Source organism: Buceros rhinoceros, unplaced genomic scaffold (genome assembly GCF_000710305.1).
Source record: "Buceros rhinoceros silvestris isolate BGI_N320 unplaced genomic scaffold, ASM71030v1 scaffold9374, whole genome shotgun sequence".
In the NCBI taxonomy this organism is placed as follows: Eukaryota; Metazoa; Chordata; class Aves; order Bucerotiformes; family Bucerotidae; genus Buceros; species Buceros rhinoceros.
In genome coordinates this window covers 34,079-49,624 of record NW_010407633.1, presented here as the reverse complement: position 1 = coordinate 49,624, position 15,546 = coordinate 34,079, and the positions used below count along the sequence as shown (strand labels likewise).

The window sequence follows — 15,546 nt, the reverse complement described above, 5'->3', positions numbered from 1 at the left end:
AATGTGCCAGTGCGGCGCTCTGCTCATCTGCGCAGTTTCGTTCTCGCACACCCTCGATGGGCTTTGTCCGGCTGGCAGCAGCCCCCAGTTGCTCCCTGTCCCAGGGAGGTGTGCAGCTACATGCTCACATGCCTTGGTGGTGAGTGGACACATGGGAACAAGGAGCCAGGGAGGGATGTTAGGAAAAAAACATCTCCCCTGGGATGGTGTTTTGTTTGATGGCTCTGTTGAAGAGCTTAGGTAAGGGAAAGGGACTTTTCCCCACAGGGAAACACCACCCCTTCCTTCAGTGCTGGAGCAGCATGGGGATGGATGAGGACCCAGGGCCAGAGACCTCCTGCACAGGGTCAGGCCGTGGCAGCTGTGGGCGGGAAGTGCTTTTCCTCCACCTCCTCCCTTTCAGAGGGGTCTACGAGGAAGGGTGCTCCTTTCTGTGACTGGCCTTTCCCATCAGACCCCTGCCAGGCTGTCTCAGATCCATGTTGTTTCCCCACCACAAGTGCTTTGCAGGATTGAGGCTCTTCTGTGGCAAGCCAAGATGATCAAACAGACCTGTCCACCATGTGCACCTGAGCCTGCAGCATCCAGGGAGAGTACATGCATCCAGCCAGAGGCCTTATGGACACTGAGGCCAACGGGAAGTTGAGGAGAGCAAGACAATTTATCACAATTGCAGAAAAATAAACAGAAAATTTCTGCAGAGCACAGACTACGTTCTTCCCTCAGAGATAAATATGAGAAATCCAACATTTTACCTCATAAACCCTAGGCAAGCAGGTCTCCTGGGTCCAGGTGCCGCTGGGGCACTCAGGAGACCTGAGGCACTGCTGGCTGCACCAGCCACACTGCATGAAAGGAGGTGCCAGCAGGCACTGGCTGCAGGACCTGAAATGATGGCAGCCCGGCCCCTTCAGCGGGATCCTCGTTATCTGTCAAGGGAAATACAAGATGCACAGACCCTTTTAATACGTACACTAGGTGGCAAGGAGAGTCTCTATTTATGCAATGCACTGTGGTGCTACTCAGATTTCAGATGTGCACGCCACGGTTCGACTTCTCTTTAGCTCAGTAATTATAGGATCTTATAAGTAATTTAACTGACATGATTTTAAATTCACTTGGGAGAAACCCTAAAGGCATCTTAATCTTCTATACAGTTACTACCAGCATCTGGTGTTTACAGCAAGATAGCATTTTTTACTGATGGAAAAAGAAAACAGCAGTGTGCTCCTCCCAGTTCTGCACTAGCTCTTGGAAAAATAAGTGTATCCCAGTGTGTCTTAGTTCATATGTTTGTAAAAATAGGCAGGATGGCTATTTCAACTTTGCCGAGGCTGTATTAATATCTGTGACACACTTAACGGCATGTGACTGCCCAAGTACCATGAAAACCCCTATACTATAGCTAAAATACGAACTAAATTTTCTATTATTTAAAATATCAGGATAGTGATGATCCTAGTCGCTCAAAAAACTGTAAAACTAATTTTAGTCAAAATATTAAAATTAGTATATGATTACATTACTATATAAGTCCATCATACTTCTTTACACTTCAGTACACTCCTTAAACTTATTTTGGACATTTTCTTGAAGATTACTCTAATAAATATTTCATACCTTCCTAGTAAATGATTAATAACCATCTTTAAAATGGCTGATGTATTTCTCTAAATTCGTATAGAACTCAAGGGGTCAAATTATTGCTTACGATTATTGTTTAGTATTATCTGTAATATTATCTGCTGATGTTTTAAACCTATTCTACAATGCATACCTACTTATGACAATAGCATATTTATGACAGCTCTTCGTCTTTTATTAACCCTTTGTAGACTATATGCTAACGTAATTTTCAAACCTTCCTATGAACACTGACTCTCAATTTTAACGTAATTCTTGCACACTCACCCCTCCTTAGAAAGTTATGGTATGACAAAAAACCAACAAAAGCCAGGAAACTGTGAGCACCATTCTTTTCTTAAGCCATTGTGTATTTTTATTTTGCAAGCACTTGAATTAAGGACAGGGTTTCAGCCTTAAATTTGCATTTCCTGGCTTTTGTTGGGTTTACATCACAGCTCTTACATTATTTAAACATTTCTCAATATTAGTCTGACAGTTTGTTTAGTAAGGGGGAAAAAAAAAATCTTGGAGGAAACTTGCCCCTCCAACGTTCCCAAGGGAATGGCAAGGCTGGGAGGATGCAGAGCAGAAAGCAGCAGCATGAATGGTTGCTCTTACTGAAGGCTGCTGCTCTGACGGTAGATTTACACATTGCACAGAAGGATTAGATTATTAACCACTCACCTTTTTGCCGGTCACTACCAGGGTATAGCCATCATCTACTAATGATTGCTCGACAACAACTTGGGGAGAGACGGGGTGGGAGTCTAACTGAAAGCTGACATGAGGAGCTGTGGGTTCTGAACGGGAAACCACTATCTAAGAAAGAAAGAAATTGGGAAAATCAGCAGGCAGTATGTGACACAAATGTATGCTGCTCAGCAGTCTCACGTTCCTACCGCTCCTCTGCTTGCATTAATTACTTCGCATTACATTGCATAATAGTTTGCATAATGTTCCATCATGATCTGATTAAAGCGCTATAAAATCTACTTTATTTAACACAGCAAAATCATTGCTGTCGGAGGATCCTCAAAATACACCATATTTATTAAAATATGAAGGAGGCATTGCATGTTTTCTAGTCCTTTTCGGTTATCTATAAATCAAGTGTAAAAAATGACGATGGGTCATTTTGTCAACCTTGTTCATTTAAGAAAGAAGAGTTTTATCTACAATGTCTTTCGAAAGAAGCTTAAAAACTCCAGGCCCTCCAAAGTCAAAGATATTTCCCTTTATTTTGACTTTGGTCCTTCAGTTTGAAAAGTAAACTTTACCCTGTGTCAACAGTATCTGGTCTTGATGCACCTGAGGTCATTACAGAGCAAAGCTACGGCAGGCACAGGTTGCTGCTGTAAGCAGCGCTACAGAGCCACAAGTACATGGCACTTGATTTCCAGAGCTGGCAAGGTGGCTATAGCTGCGGACAAGCTCTTTGCAAGATGCGTCTGGGCACCTTGAGGTCTGGCTCCTGCTGATTTCTGCAGGAGCTGGATGTCCAGGAGAGAGCACTCAAAGCACCTCTTAAATGACAGGGCAAGCTGGAGGCTTCTTTGGGAGATGCTCCAAAACAGGAGCCTAACTTAGTTGTCCTGAAGCCCCTCTGCAAAAGCCACCCTCTCACACCCCCCCCCAACCCCCACTCCTCTCTCTTTCTCTCTCTTTTAGGAGATCTTAGGGAGATTAGTCACACCAGTAAGAAATTCCCCCACTAGTCATCTCTCTGCATCTTGAGTTACCTAAATACTTCGAAGAATTTGGTCCTATTCCTGCAAACACACGCTTAACTTTACTACTGTAACTTTGTTGACTTTAATGGGATGAGTCATGGCTGTTAAGCAGAGGCATAAAGCATCTGCAGATTGGGGTGGATATTCGATAGCGCGATTTTATATGTTTGGACCGGCAAGCCAAAAGGATGTGTGCCCAAATGTGATAGCATCAGGCAACAAAGGCCGAGGATTGTTTACATGAGGGAAGATCATGTTCATGTTTCAAAAGCTGCATCACGTGTAGTTTACTTAAGGAATTTAGATAATGAGCATTTGCTGAGAAGTTGAGATTCAATGGGGTTCATTATTTAAAAAGATTGAAGCCATTCTGGAAATAACTTGTATGTCAAATGTTTAATTTTTCACTATAATGAAGCTTTTCTTCTGACTCCAAAGGCAGCATCAGAACAGCTAGGACATTGACTTACACGATTTCACCGGCTTTTCCCACTGCCAAGGTCTTTCAGCAAGATGGCTGACTCCAGCACTAGAGAGATGCTGTAATTACAGCTGATGTTTTGTTGTAATTCAAGACTTAAATAAAATATATGAGCAGTTTAATCATGATGATAAGTGCTTCACATCCCAGAGGTATTTACAGTTTGGGGTTACAAGAGGCTTTTTTTTCTTAAAAACGAAACTGGCTTTGTTAAACACTTTGCCAAGGGTTTGTTTCACAGCACAGAAAGTGTGGCTTTTAGAAATCAATAAGGTCTGATCATTTTTGGTGACACAGAAGTATGGTCTCTGACTCAGTGTATTAGGGCACGAGCTCTGTTTTTATATTCAGGACAATGAAAAATAGAATGGACTGCAAAGCTGCATGAAAAAGCTTGATTAATGTTGGCATTATGGGGAGAGGTAGCACCACAGCTGCAAATACCTTTTTAGTTGATCATTAGCCGTGTCTCATCTCGAATACCCACCGCTATAAAATGCTAAGAATTCTTTTCTATCATTAATCCAGGCTTCCTCTTATTGCCAAGCATTCTTTCTGATTGAGCCATAGTGTTAACCCTTTAAACACATCTGCATTGCAACCTCAGAGCACTACATGAAAATTTGGACCCCTTTTCCAGTCTTAGAAAAATTATTTAAACACTGACCAAGCTTTATGTTACCGAGGCTGATAGTCAAATCACCTGCTAAAAGCCCAAGCGAACAGACTTTGACCTCGTGACATTCAGGGAGCTCAGATTACATTTCCTAACTCATTTGTGACTATGGAATAAAAACCTGAAGTTTACATAGAACTAATCTACCAGCCTACAGTGCTGCCGTAAAAGACATTAGATGCAAAAATGCTCTTTTTGGTCTATATAACTGTGTGGTTTCTGCATCAGCCCAGTCCTTGAAATTCTATCTTATCCCACATAATCCTGAAGAAAAAGGTGATCTGAAGACAGTTTCTACAGCAGGAAGAAGAGGCTACTGAGGACTTCAGTGCTGTTCTCAGAATACTCCGAGTTTTACTGCTTGGGACTGGGCTGGTATGCATATAGTGCAGCTTTAATCTACTGTGGACCACCACCATACGGGGGCTATGGATATTGCTCAGTACTACAGAAGGATTTCTCTTTACAAAGACTACAAGGTGCAGGTTTGGTTTTTGGTTTGTTTTTCTTCTTTTTTTTGGGGGGGGGGGGGGGGGGGGGGGGGTGTTACTGTCTCCCTCCTTAGCACTACTGTTCCCATGATGAAGTGGCAGGTATAACTTTTTTTTTTTTTGGGGGGGGGGGGAGGTGGCTGGTATTGTTGGGTTTTTCTAAACATTTTAATAATGAATTTAATAACCAAGCATTTCTCCAGAGCATAAGAGAAATGGAAGCATACCTATGTGACTGCACTCAAGCAGTTAGGAAAGAAGGAAGGTTGTGCACAGATAAATAATTGACTAAAAGAGAACAAACAGACATTAGCTGTAAATGGTCAGTCCTTAGAGTAGTAAGAAGTCACCAGAGGTGTTCTTCAAGGTGTCCGTGCTGGGATCCACACTATTTAACTGTATCCATCAATGAGTTGGAAAAGTGCTTCAATGCCAAACTTTTCTGAGTATCCGAAGGTATTCAGGGTGATACAGATGAGGACAGATTATGAAGGATGGCAGAAGGACTTTCCAAGACAGCATGTCAAGGCAATAACATGGCAGGTGAAATACAACAAAGAAGATGAATTTAAAGCAATGTATGATAGATAGTTCCATGAAAATATCACCTCACTGCTCAGCAACAATAAAAAACAAAAACCAAACACCAAACACCAAGAACAACCTTAGGGATTATTAGAAAAAGATTAGGGAACAAATTAGAAAACAACCTGATGTCCTAGAAATTCATGGCTTGCCCGAACGTTGAATTTTCGGTGCAGTTCTGGTTGTCTCATGACAAAAAGAGTATGTTAAAATAGGAAAAGGTTCAGATAAGTGTAACAAAGATGATGAAAAGGATGTAATGAATAATGACTGAGTAGGGTAGGTATGGAAACGCTATGAAAAAGGCATGAGTGGGTAGAGACTGACCATCCACTCTCTTCTAATAACAGTAGTAAACACCGTCATCAAAAGACAATGAGAGTCAGGTTCAAAGCAAACAAAAGAGTAAGACTTCCTAGCAGTCTGTGATGACCTATGGGACTCCTTGCCAAAGGATACGAATGCAAGAGGAATATACATTCAAAGAGAAACTCCACATGTACACGGAAAGAGCTGAACAGACAAAACCCAACAGCTCAAGAAATCCCCAAAACGGAAGATAGTTGGAGGCTTGAAGCAGAAGGTGTTATGTATGTTGCCTGGGTCCCTAAGCATCCACTTGGGATCACTGCTGGAGACAGAGCACTGAGCTAGATGGACCCTGTATTTAAACCCATGTGGCTCTTTTGATATTTTTACAAGGAGCCTTTCCAAGAATCACATTCATTGTCAGTAACTACAACCCCAGACATCTTTCTCAAAGCAAGTACAATATTTATGAAGAAAGTATTTAAGAAAGCAAGTATGTGGTCTTTCAGCATAGCTTGAAGTACCTTAGCATGAAGATTACATCCAACAGTTAATTAATTAATTACTAGATTAATTAATATATCCTTCACACTGGAAGTCAGCGATCACTTAGGTCCATGAGCATTAAAATAACTCATTTAATTATTCTTTCATTGCCATCAGCTAGTATTAATGTTCAGTAAGAAGATTTGACTCTAGGTTCATTTATGCATAATATGGCAAATTAAGACTGTAATAATTTGTGTTGAAACTCAGCTTGCAACAGTTTCTTTTAAAAATCATTCCAATGCTCAGTTCTGCTAGTCAGCAGGATTGAATTACAAATGTTACTGTCTACATCTTGAAATATCTTCTGCAAAAATGAGAGGCCTTCTAAAAGCGATCCCATCTAAGTATCATATTGTTATTTCTTCCCTAGATACCTGGCAGGTGTAGGCCGTTACCCAGCAGAGATAGGCTCGGGGTTAACTTTATTGTGTAATGCCTCAAATGCCCTGGGATATTCAGCATAGCCTTGCAAAGGGCACACATGTAGCTCTCTAAATGCTGTATATCATTCTAATCCATGGAGAGTATAATGGATCTCCTCTGGAGAGTGTAAGCCTTTCTACTCAAACTGAGTATTAAAACATGTGTGCTCTCAAAACAGTTATTTGGCACCAGGTGTTAATTTTAATTTGACTATATGGATTTTGCATTATGCAATATTTGATACGTATTTCTTGACCTCCTCACACTTGCTTCCAATACGCCTTGCCACTTGTACTGGTGGGTTTTGTAATGACTACTTTTGTCTAGTGGGACAGGAACTAGATCAAAAGAAGTTTGATCAATCTGAAGGTGGAAATGCCTTCCAGTATACTACGGTATACAGTGGATTTGAATGACCATGCTGGAAGATGCAAAGCTCTGCAGTTCTTTGCTCTGCGTTAATTCATTTTGCTCATAGGCACCATGGCTTCGAGCCTCGATTCCTGGAGTGGTGAGGCCTTGCCACTTTGCTGTTTGCAACAGGAAAGCCATGCTGAAGTCTTGGCTCTCTTCTTGCTGAATGCTGGACAAATTTTTCTAAGCCTTGCCTGCAGTTACAAATAAAAAGCAGATGTGATTATTTTTGTCTATACAAATTTCTGTAGCATGCATTATGTTCCCTGGCATATAATCTATGAAAGCAGTTATGACACACGCTAATCTCTCTCTTTTCAGGGAAATGAGATGGGTGTTAAAGTTTTGTGGTCGTGGTAGTGTTTGTTTTTAATCGTAAGTATTCCCGTGAAATGAGTGTGATTATCGGGTGTTTTGTCTACTTGGATGTGAAAGCCAATGGGTTCACTCTCAGCGAGTGACAATTTCTCAAACCATTGATCTGTGACAGCCTTGTCCCTATTCCTCATCAGACAGAATAAGGGGCACCAAATTAAACAAAAGGCAGCAGGTTAAAGAAACTCCAAAGGAAGCTCTTCATCATTAAAAGCAGAATGAAATTATGGAAGTCATTGTCACAAAGTACCGTGGAGGATGAAACAAATAATTTTAAAAAGAAATAAGCAAAACTGACGGAGAAGAAGCCCATGAAGTACTACTAAATGCCAGATATGGGTGCAATTTCCATCCCAGGGAAACTCTGGGCCACTGGCTGCCAGAAGCAGGAGGGTACCGGGAGAGGTATCACCGTGTGCTTTTACTTGCCTCACACCTCTCCCTTACCCATCTTAGCCCCTGCCAGAGGTGGGAAACTCTGCTCCTTGTACCTTTATTCTAACCCTACACATCCTTTCTTCGCTAAAAATATGGTTAAAAATCCTGGGATATAATGGGCCCCTAGAATAAGGCTTATTATTCTGCATTGTTTCATGTCTAACAAGTGCAGAGAGGCCCTAAGGAGAGTGAGTAGCCTGTTGCGTGACGTGTTCTACTCCAGCAAGGTCTATCTGTGCCATCATGCTTTGGTTCTTGCGCCCTAAGCCATTTTCAGTCCAGAATCTGTTCAGACACGACAGCGCATGACCATGTTTTGCTAACTCTTGGCTTCTCAGCTAGAGCTGGCTAATGTCCAGCTACATTGGACAGGACTGCAGCCAGCATGTGGCTGACTGCATCTCAGGGTATATGGATACCCATGGGAAGACCCTTTCCTTACCTCCAGAAGAAACAAGATGTATTTCCCACTGCACTGTCAAGATGAGATGGTGAACAGGGGAGCTCCACGCACAGCCCAGTGCTGCCCCACTGTTCACTGAATTTCACTGGTATAGTCAGAAGCATGAGATAGTTCTGCTGCCAAAATTGCATCTAAAGAGAGTTGTTGCCCACAGTAGCTGAAAAATGCACAGTGAGAACTTTTCTATCCCTCTCTTCCTCAAGAAGGTCACCAACAAACAGAGCATTTGCTTGGGCTCTACCTCAGTGAGGACACCTTCAAGTGTAGGGAGCACATACAGTATTCTGCTTTCAAACATCATGTTTTATGCTGAAAACCAGCCTCTGCATATGCCAAGGACATTGGTCTCTTGTTCTCTTGCTCATAGTTAAGGTCAGACCAAATGTGAGCTTTTCAGAAGAAATCTTGTAAAACTTTCCCATATCCCACTCTCCCCAGAGCTATCAGAAAGATTTCCCCTTCCTGAAGAACTTTGCTCTTTTCTTCATTACTCAGAAGTCACTCTCCAAAATAATACCAAGCTCCAGGCAGAAAAAAAAAATAAATTCACCTTGGAACTCAGCAAAAATAGAAGATATTTTATCTCAATATATCATGGGATTTATTTTTTTGGACAAACTATAATTTCCCAAAATACTGTCTGATAAGGAAAGTGTCTTTTCTAGTTGTAAGTCATATTGTCAGCATAGCCTCTTTGTCTTGAGCAGAGTAAGGCTGCTTTATACCAGCTGAAAATCTGATTCCTCAGCTATAGCAGTGTGACTGGGTGCTGTTTTCTAATCAAATAACCACTGTGAAATACCTGATTCACTTTGCACCCAACAGCTGTACTTTCAGCCTGTGTTCCCAGTCACACTCTGAAAACAAGCACAATAAGAAAGGGCGAAACAGCTGCAACTTCTCAACAGAAAAAAAAAGAAGGGGAAAAAAAAAGGTTGTTGTCAGGCTCCAGCTTAGGAAGGAAGTAAAACCATTTTTCTTTTCCGTCTCATGCATGTCAGCTGTCTTAGAAAAATTATTACTGCTCTGTTTTGTAACAGAAACTCCACAGTATTTGGTAAACTACAAACTCCAATCTATTCATGGCCAAATACAGATTTAACATTTCTGATGCAGCCAAAACATGCTCAGTATGTCAGTGGGATGCAATTACTCTCCAGGAAAGCTTTAAAATTCACCTCCTGGCCTCAATTATCCTCCTTAAAAGAATTCATGAATCTTCTGTATTTGGACCATCCAGATCAATTTTATTTTAGTTTTAGATTTTTGCTGAAAATATTGAATGTTTAGTGAAGGAGGCTGTATTTTCTTTCCAGTATTAGCACTTTCCAGAGTTAAGTCACTAATTCTATGTAATCAAACCAAAAGCACAAGCAGAAAACAGGTGACTTCCTTGGTTGGGCCATTAGAACACAGTTTTGATGAGTAGTGCCATAAGCTTCAGTGGAATCACTTGGAAAGATATGAACTATTCATTGTGACACATCTCTAAATATATCAAATCCTCAGCATCAGGTAGCCATCATCTACAGAGAAAAAACTTTGTTCTCAGAAACTACGTGCTAAACCTTCTGTTGACTTTTGCAACAATGCTGTGCTATAGTCTTGTGGTAAAGAGAGAAACAGATGGAGATGGAAATAGAGTCAGAGATGAGGGGACAGGCGGAAACTGATGAGCAGAAGAAATGCAAAAGGAGATGGAATGAAAGATGGCAAGAGAAAGGAAAGAAAGAAAAGCAGGAGAATGAAGTGGCTGGCTGCTGATGAAGTAAAAGCAAGTACAATGGGAGAATATGAGAAACATTTCCCAATCAGTTTCTCTCAAGTTGAGTTTCAGCAGCTTTCTGCTTCCACAGCACAGGCTTTGAGCTACGATTCAATTGAGGTGACATGAACACTGTATTTTACACATCATTTTTTCCCCCCCAAAATGTTTCATAACAATTAAAGGAAACCCTAAATTAATAGAGCAAAAACATGAAATAAATGCTCATTACTTTCACCAAGCCGTTTCATATTTGGGCACTTCAGAAGTCAGACAGAGGTACTACTCTTTCTTCTAATCTCATGGACGACTGGTAGTGCTGAAATTTATGTCATAAGCTAGATTGTCTAAATATGCTAAGGTTTTCAAATATGGTAAGGTTTTCAAATATGGTAGTCAAAGAGAATACAAGATGAACTAGATTCACTAGAAGGCCTGAGCTGCTTTTCTAATTTTAAAAATGTATCTGCAAGTATCTTTTGCTTTTAAATAGTTGGCAAGAAAATATGTTCGCAAGATATTAATACAATATAACCAGATTTAAAACAGGTTCCCTGACAGGTAGAAGCATACATATCTCTGGAAGCAGACATATCTCTGAAGGGATATAGTCAACTCTGAATAGCAACAAGTTACAAGGGGGTTGCACAGGAAAATTCAATATTTGCATGTACAAAGAGCTAAAAATGTGAGTGCAAATAACTGTGCAAAAGTGAAGTGTATTCTAAATGAGAAACTGAGGATTCTTTGCAATATGTTCCAGCAGATTTGTGAATGAAACAAAAATGGACATCATTACATTTCTCTGCTAAAAAATGTAGGAAAGTGTTTGGAGATATCTTTTTGATAAATTAAGTAATTAGATTAGCCTGATTTTTTTAACCCATTTTGCTTCAGTAATGGTAATTTAATAGCTCAATTTTTAATGATCTCCATCTCATTGCAGTTAATAGCTATATTTCCATAGAAACACTGCAAATCTCCTTTAGTTGGGCATTTGCTAACGAACATTTTTGAAAGCACTTCCTAGATAACTATTAATGAAAAAAAGAGAAAGAAGATTTAATGTAAGTGAACATTAAATTCTGCAAAAAGTTGTGTCTGCTGTATCCCATGGACCTAGTATCTCTTCCAAGATCCTTTAAAGGCAAAACAAATACGAACCTTTTTATTTGGAGGAAGCATCATCAGAGGTAGTCACTATGCTTATTCTCCTGGTGGTTGCACCAAACCCTCAGAGAGCGAGTTCCTACTTAGTACAATATGAGCCAAATGCCAACCTCCCCCTGTAGCTCAAGCTGATCTACTTCAATGATGAGAATATTTCTGCTGATGGCAATGTGGAGTTTACATAATAGTCTTTCTTTTGATCTGTAACTGAACCTGGAATGGAAAATGTATTCTGGAAACATTTTAATTGTTTCTTGAGTTGGGCAAACATTTGAATGAAGTGTGTGGTGCAGGACTTGAATGAATAATTTAAAGTATGTTACAAATAAAAATAATGCTGCCTTGCACTTTCCACCAAACCTCCCTAAAAGCTTTGTGACAGCTGAGAAGAAACGCTGCAAGGAAGACAGTAGTTGTTATTAACTGTATTCTGTAGATAAGAAAATGGTTTCAGAAAGGTTAAACAAATTGCTCCTGTTCGCTGTGTGAACCAGTTTCTACATTTAAGAACGGAGCGTGGGTTGGTCCTGTGCCCAATGTGCAGCTCTTAGCAATTTGCCTTTCCTGTGCTGAAGACAAACTGCAGCTTACAGTTACCAAGGTCATCAGGGGAAGTTCAGGTAAAATTGACAGGGTTGACATCAAACTTTTCGTTAAATTCCTGTCTTTTAAGAGAATGAGAAACATGATTTTCTCCAGTTTTTCACCGTACTTTGTGGTAAATCACTTTGACCTCCTTCTCTGTAGGAGCATTACTGATTTTGCATTACAGGTCAGGTCCTGTGTCCAGACTGTGCAGAAGGCAGAAGTGGAGGTCTTTGGAGGAATTGTAAGATTCCTTTTGTCCAGAAAGGGATATGCATATACTGGGGACAATATTGTAACCCTACTTACCACAAGAAAGGGAAGGCTTGCTTTTATATAAAGTTACAGGTACCCCAGTATTTTCTAATGGAAGGTTACGGGAAATGGGAAAACTCGAAGAGCACAGCACTGATGGCTTTCTGATCAGTTTCAGTTGCTGCTGGTTGGGGGACAACACGACTAACTTTGATGACCCTCTGCAGCCTAAAGAGCAAGAATGCCCCAAAACTGCCAATATTTCTGGAAGCCCACTAGAAGACAAATAATAGTGGCAGTGTAAAAGGACACAGGTCCTTGGGTGCAAGAGGGATCCAGGCTGAGATGCACATCCAGGCTGGACTCTATGGCAGCTGGAGAAGCCAAGCTCTCCAAGGTGGTCATTCTAGGATGACAGTGTTTGAAGTAAGATGAGTGACTAGAAGGAGCCTTTGATGCTTTCAAAGTATTTTGTCTTATGTTTGACTGTCAAGTTTTTAAAGGACTTTTGGCTCTATGGGTTAGATTTATTCTGTTAGTCACCCACAAAGAAGTCATGTAGTGTATTCTACCTGTCTAGATTAGTTTTGTATTCAGTGGAGGGAGACAGACTTCTCAGGAAGGTGATTCACCGGTTATTATGGAAACCTGTTTTAGGACAGGAAGAACTGCTGTCCAAAAAAACAGGGTGAGACATGAATGAGCAAGAGCCCGAAAATCTAAGATGCTCTCAGAAAAACTGGAAAGTAGGTGGAGGAGCTAATCTCAATTCTACAGCTGCGAGTCATAGGCTATGGGTATATTAACAAATAATGTGGTGCCAGAAAAGTGGATCAGTATATAGAAAGAACAAATGCTGAAGCTCCTGCTTCTACATTATAAGGTCTCTTGGCATGTTACATTGAACTAGGTTTAATCTGATCCTCTAGACCAAATGGCAATATGAAGCATATATTTGAAGCTGTCTGAAGAATCAGGCACTGTCTTGGACTTTTCTGCTCCAGCATATTTGAAGTGGATCCAAGCCAGAGCTTTCAGTTTAGTTCTTTCTGAAAGAAATCTAGTTTGTATTGACCAAAACGGCTCTGTGAACTGAGCCAGCTGGACTAAGTAGAGATCATGGTAGAATTTGCTTCAAAACCGTTGCTCCAAACCACAAAGCCCATGTAAACACTCAAAATGCTGAATGCTCTATTAGGCACTTTGTCTATATTCCAGAAGCTCTCCTTTACTCAGCAATTTCAATTTTCAATGCCCTGTTTAACTGGGGTAATACTGCTCCTCACTTTCCACCATCCTGCTAAACTCCAGTATGTTTTTTCATCGTGAGAGTGATACTTACCTGCATGAAGCGGCCCTCTGAAGTTCCCAGATTGGCAACAGTAAGGTTCCCTTTGGTGAAGACAGATATCGATGTTAACAGGACATTGTTGAACTGGCCCATGAACAAGTCAACCCTCTGCAAAGGAGTCGTAACTTCTACACGATATTCATCATCTTGTGCTCTGCAGTATGAAGCGTTTCTTGAAAAAGCCTGTTTGAAAATGAAGTACAGATGAGTATTGTCTTTACGAGTAGGAATGGAACTTTGTCAGAGTGAAATCATTTAGCACAAATGCATTTGACCAAAAGTATTTTAAAATGTTTCAAATTTAATTGCTTCATCAGTTATGATGTTCCATGAGGAAGGCAAGGACTTCTTAGTGTTATGGGAATGATTCTTTCAACTTTTTTTATCCTGTCTGTTGCAAATAAGACATAGGGTCTTTATTTAACCAGATGGTATGTGTATAAGCACATATATCAAGGTTTCCTTTTTCTTAGTGTCTTCCATAATGCTGCTTCTCCAAGAGTCTCAGAATTCTATGACTGCAGAGGCTGCCCAGTGACACATCTGTTTTTAAAACAGTGATTCCTAGAAAATGATTCCCTAAAAACTGCAATTTTTAAAAACTTTTCTTTTTGCCTCAATATAACAATTTCCAGTATTATTCTCCTTCTGTTATTTCTTCACCACCTTTTTCAGTGTTAAGACAGAAAAGATGGAGAAAGAGAAAAGGGAGATAAGCCAGGAAAAATATGTTTCTGATTGTATAGTTAAATGAAACTATGGGGAACCATCTTTTTACAATTACTTAAGCTATTTCATTGATCATCTATGGCTCGTGCACTATTTTGTCCAATCTCTGTATGACTTAAGTGTACTATAATAGTTGCTGGATTTGCAGGATTTTCTTTTTCACTTGGGGAATAGAGATTACATGTTTTCAATTTTCATTGGAAAAATTATTGAACGGTATGTTTTAAGTTGTCTCTCTGGAAGAATATAACCTGCTGCCCTGATAATTCAATAGTAATCTATTAACTGGTAATTCCATTAATATTGATACTACATCATCTGCTTTGATGAGATCATACAGAAAATAACTGGGAAGCCCCTAAAGGATCTCTAACCAGTTTAAATTTGGAAGTCATCTAGCATGTTCCCACTGTGACATAATTTATGAATAAACATGTAGGGAGATTATAAAGGATCTTACGGTGGTTGCCTCTGCTGAAATCAATAGAGAGCTTAATTTTTCCTAATTTTTTGATTGATTTGTTGTTGCTAAAAACATGGTTTTAAAAAAATCTTTTCCAAAGCTTGAAATATACCTTTGAAAGACAGAGTCTTTCCACTAAATTCAATGGATCTGGTTCATACCGTTAAAAAACACATAGGAGTAAAATTTATTTTTCTTGTTTTCTAGATTGAAACGTGTTTCCCTCAAAGTACTATGAGAAAACAAGCAATGACCAAAGAATTTCTTGCTGCTTTAACCCTGGTGAACTCTGGAAAAAATAAAAAAGGCATTGAAATGCTATTAACAAAACGTTCAACCTGACAGCTCAGTCCTTTGCTGTTTATTGTAATGTTTCAGAAGTGTGCACAGGAACAGCACTGGCAGGTGAAGTGTTCTGTGATCCCTGGGAGTTGCAGTCAGTGCTGGTGCCACCTTTTCTCCAGGTATCCTGTCAATTTACTCTATCATTTAGGTAAAAACCTGCATAAGACCGAACAAGAGCAACAAAAGTCTCTGGCAGAACCTTAATGATACAGAAAGAGGGCTTCTAGATTAGATCTGATTAACAGTTTGGTTATCGAAACTCTAAAGGGTTTGTGGTATTAGTTTTGGTATTAACTGTTAATGTATGGTGTGTTTTGCTCAGC

At 40.1% G+C, this 15,546-nt stretch overlaps 1 protein-coding gene across 1 annotated transcript in view; it reads right to left on the bottom strand.

Moving 5' to 3' along the window:
• MET (MET proto-oncogene, receptor tyrosine kinase) overlaps positions 1-15,546 on the bottom strand; it is a 65,743-nt gene that overhangs the window by 35,496 nt on the left and 14,701 nt on the right. Inside the window, exons 2-4 of the mRNA XM_010134548.1 lie at positions 13,678-13,869; positions 2,311-2,445; positions 756-929 (exon numbers count right to left, since the gene is read on the bottom strand). Of these exons, the coding sequence (XP_010132850.1) occupies positions 756-929; positions 2,311-2,445; positions 13,678-13,869 (501 nt within the window). The remainder of the gene's footprint in view (positions 1-755; positions 930-2,310; positions 2,446-13,677; positions 13,870-15,546) is intronic.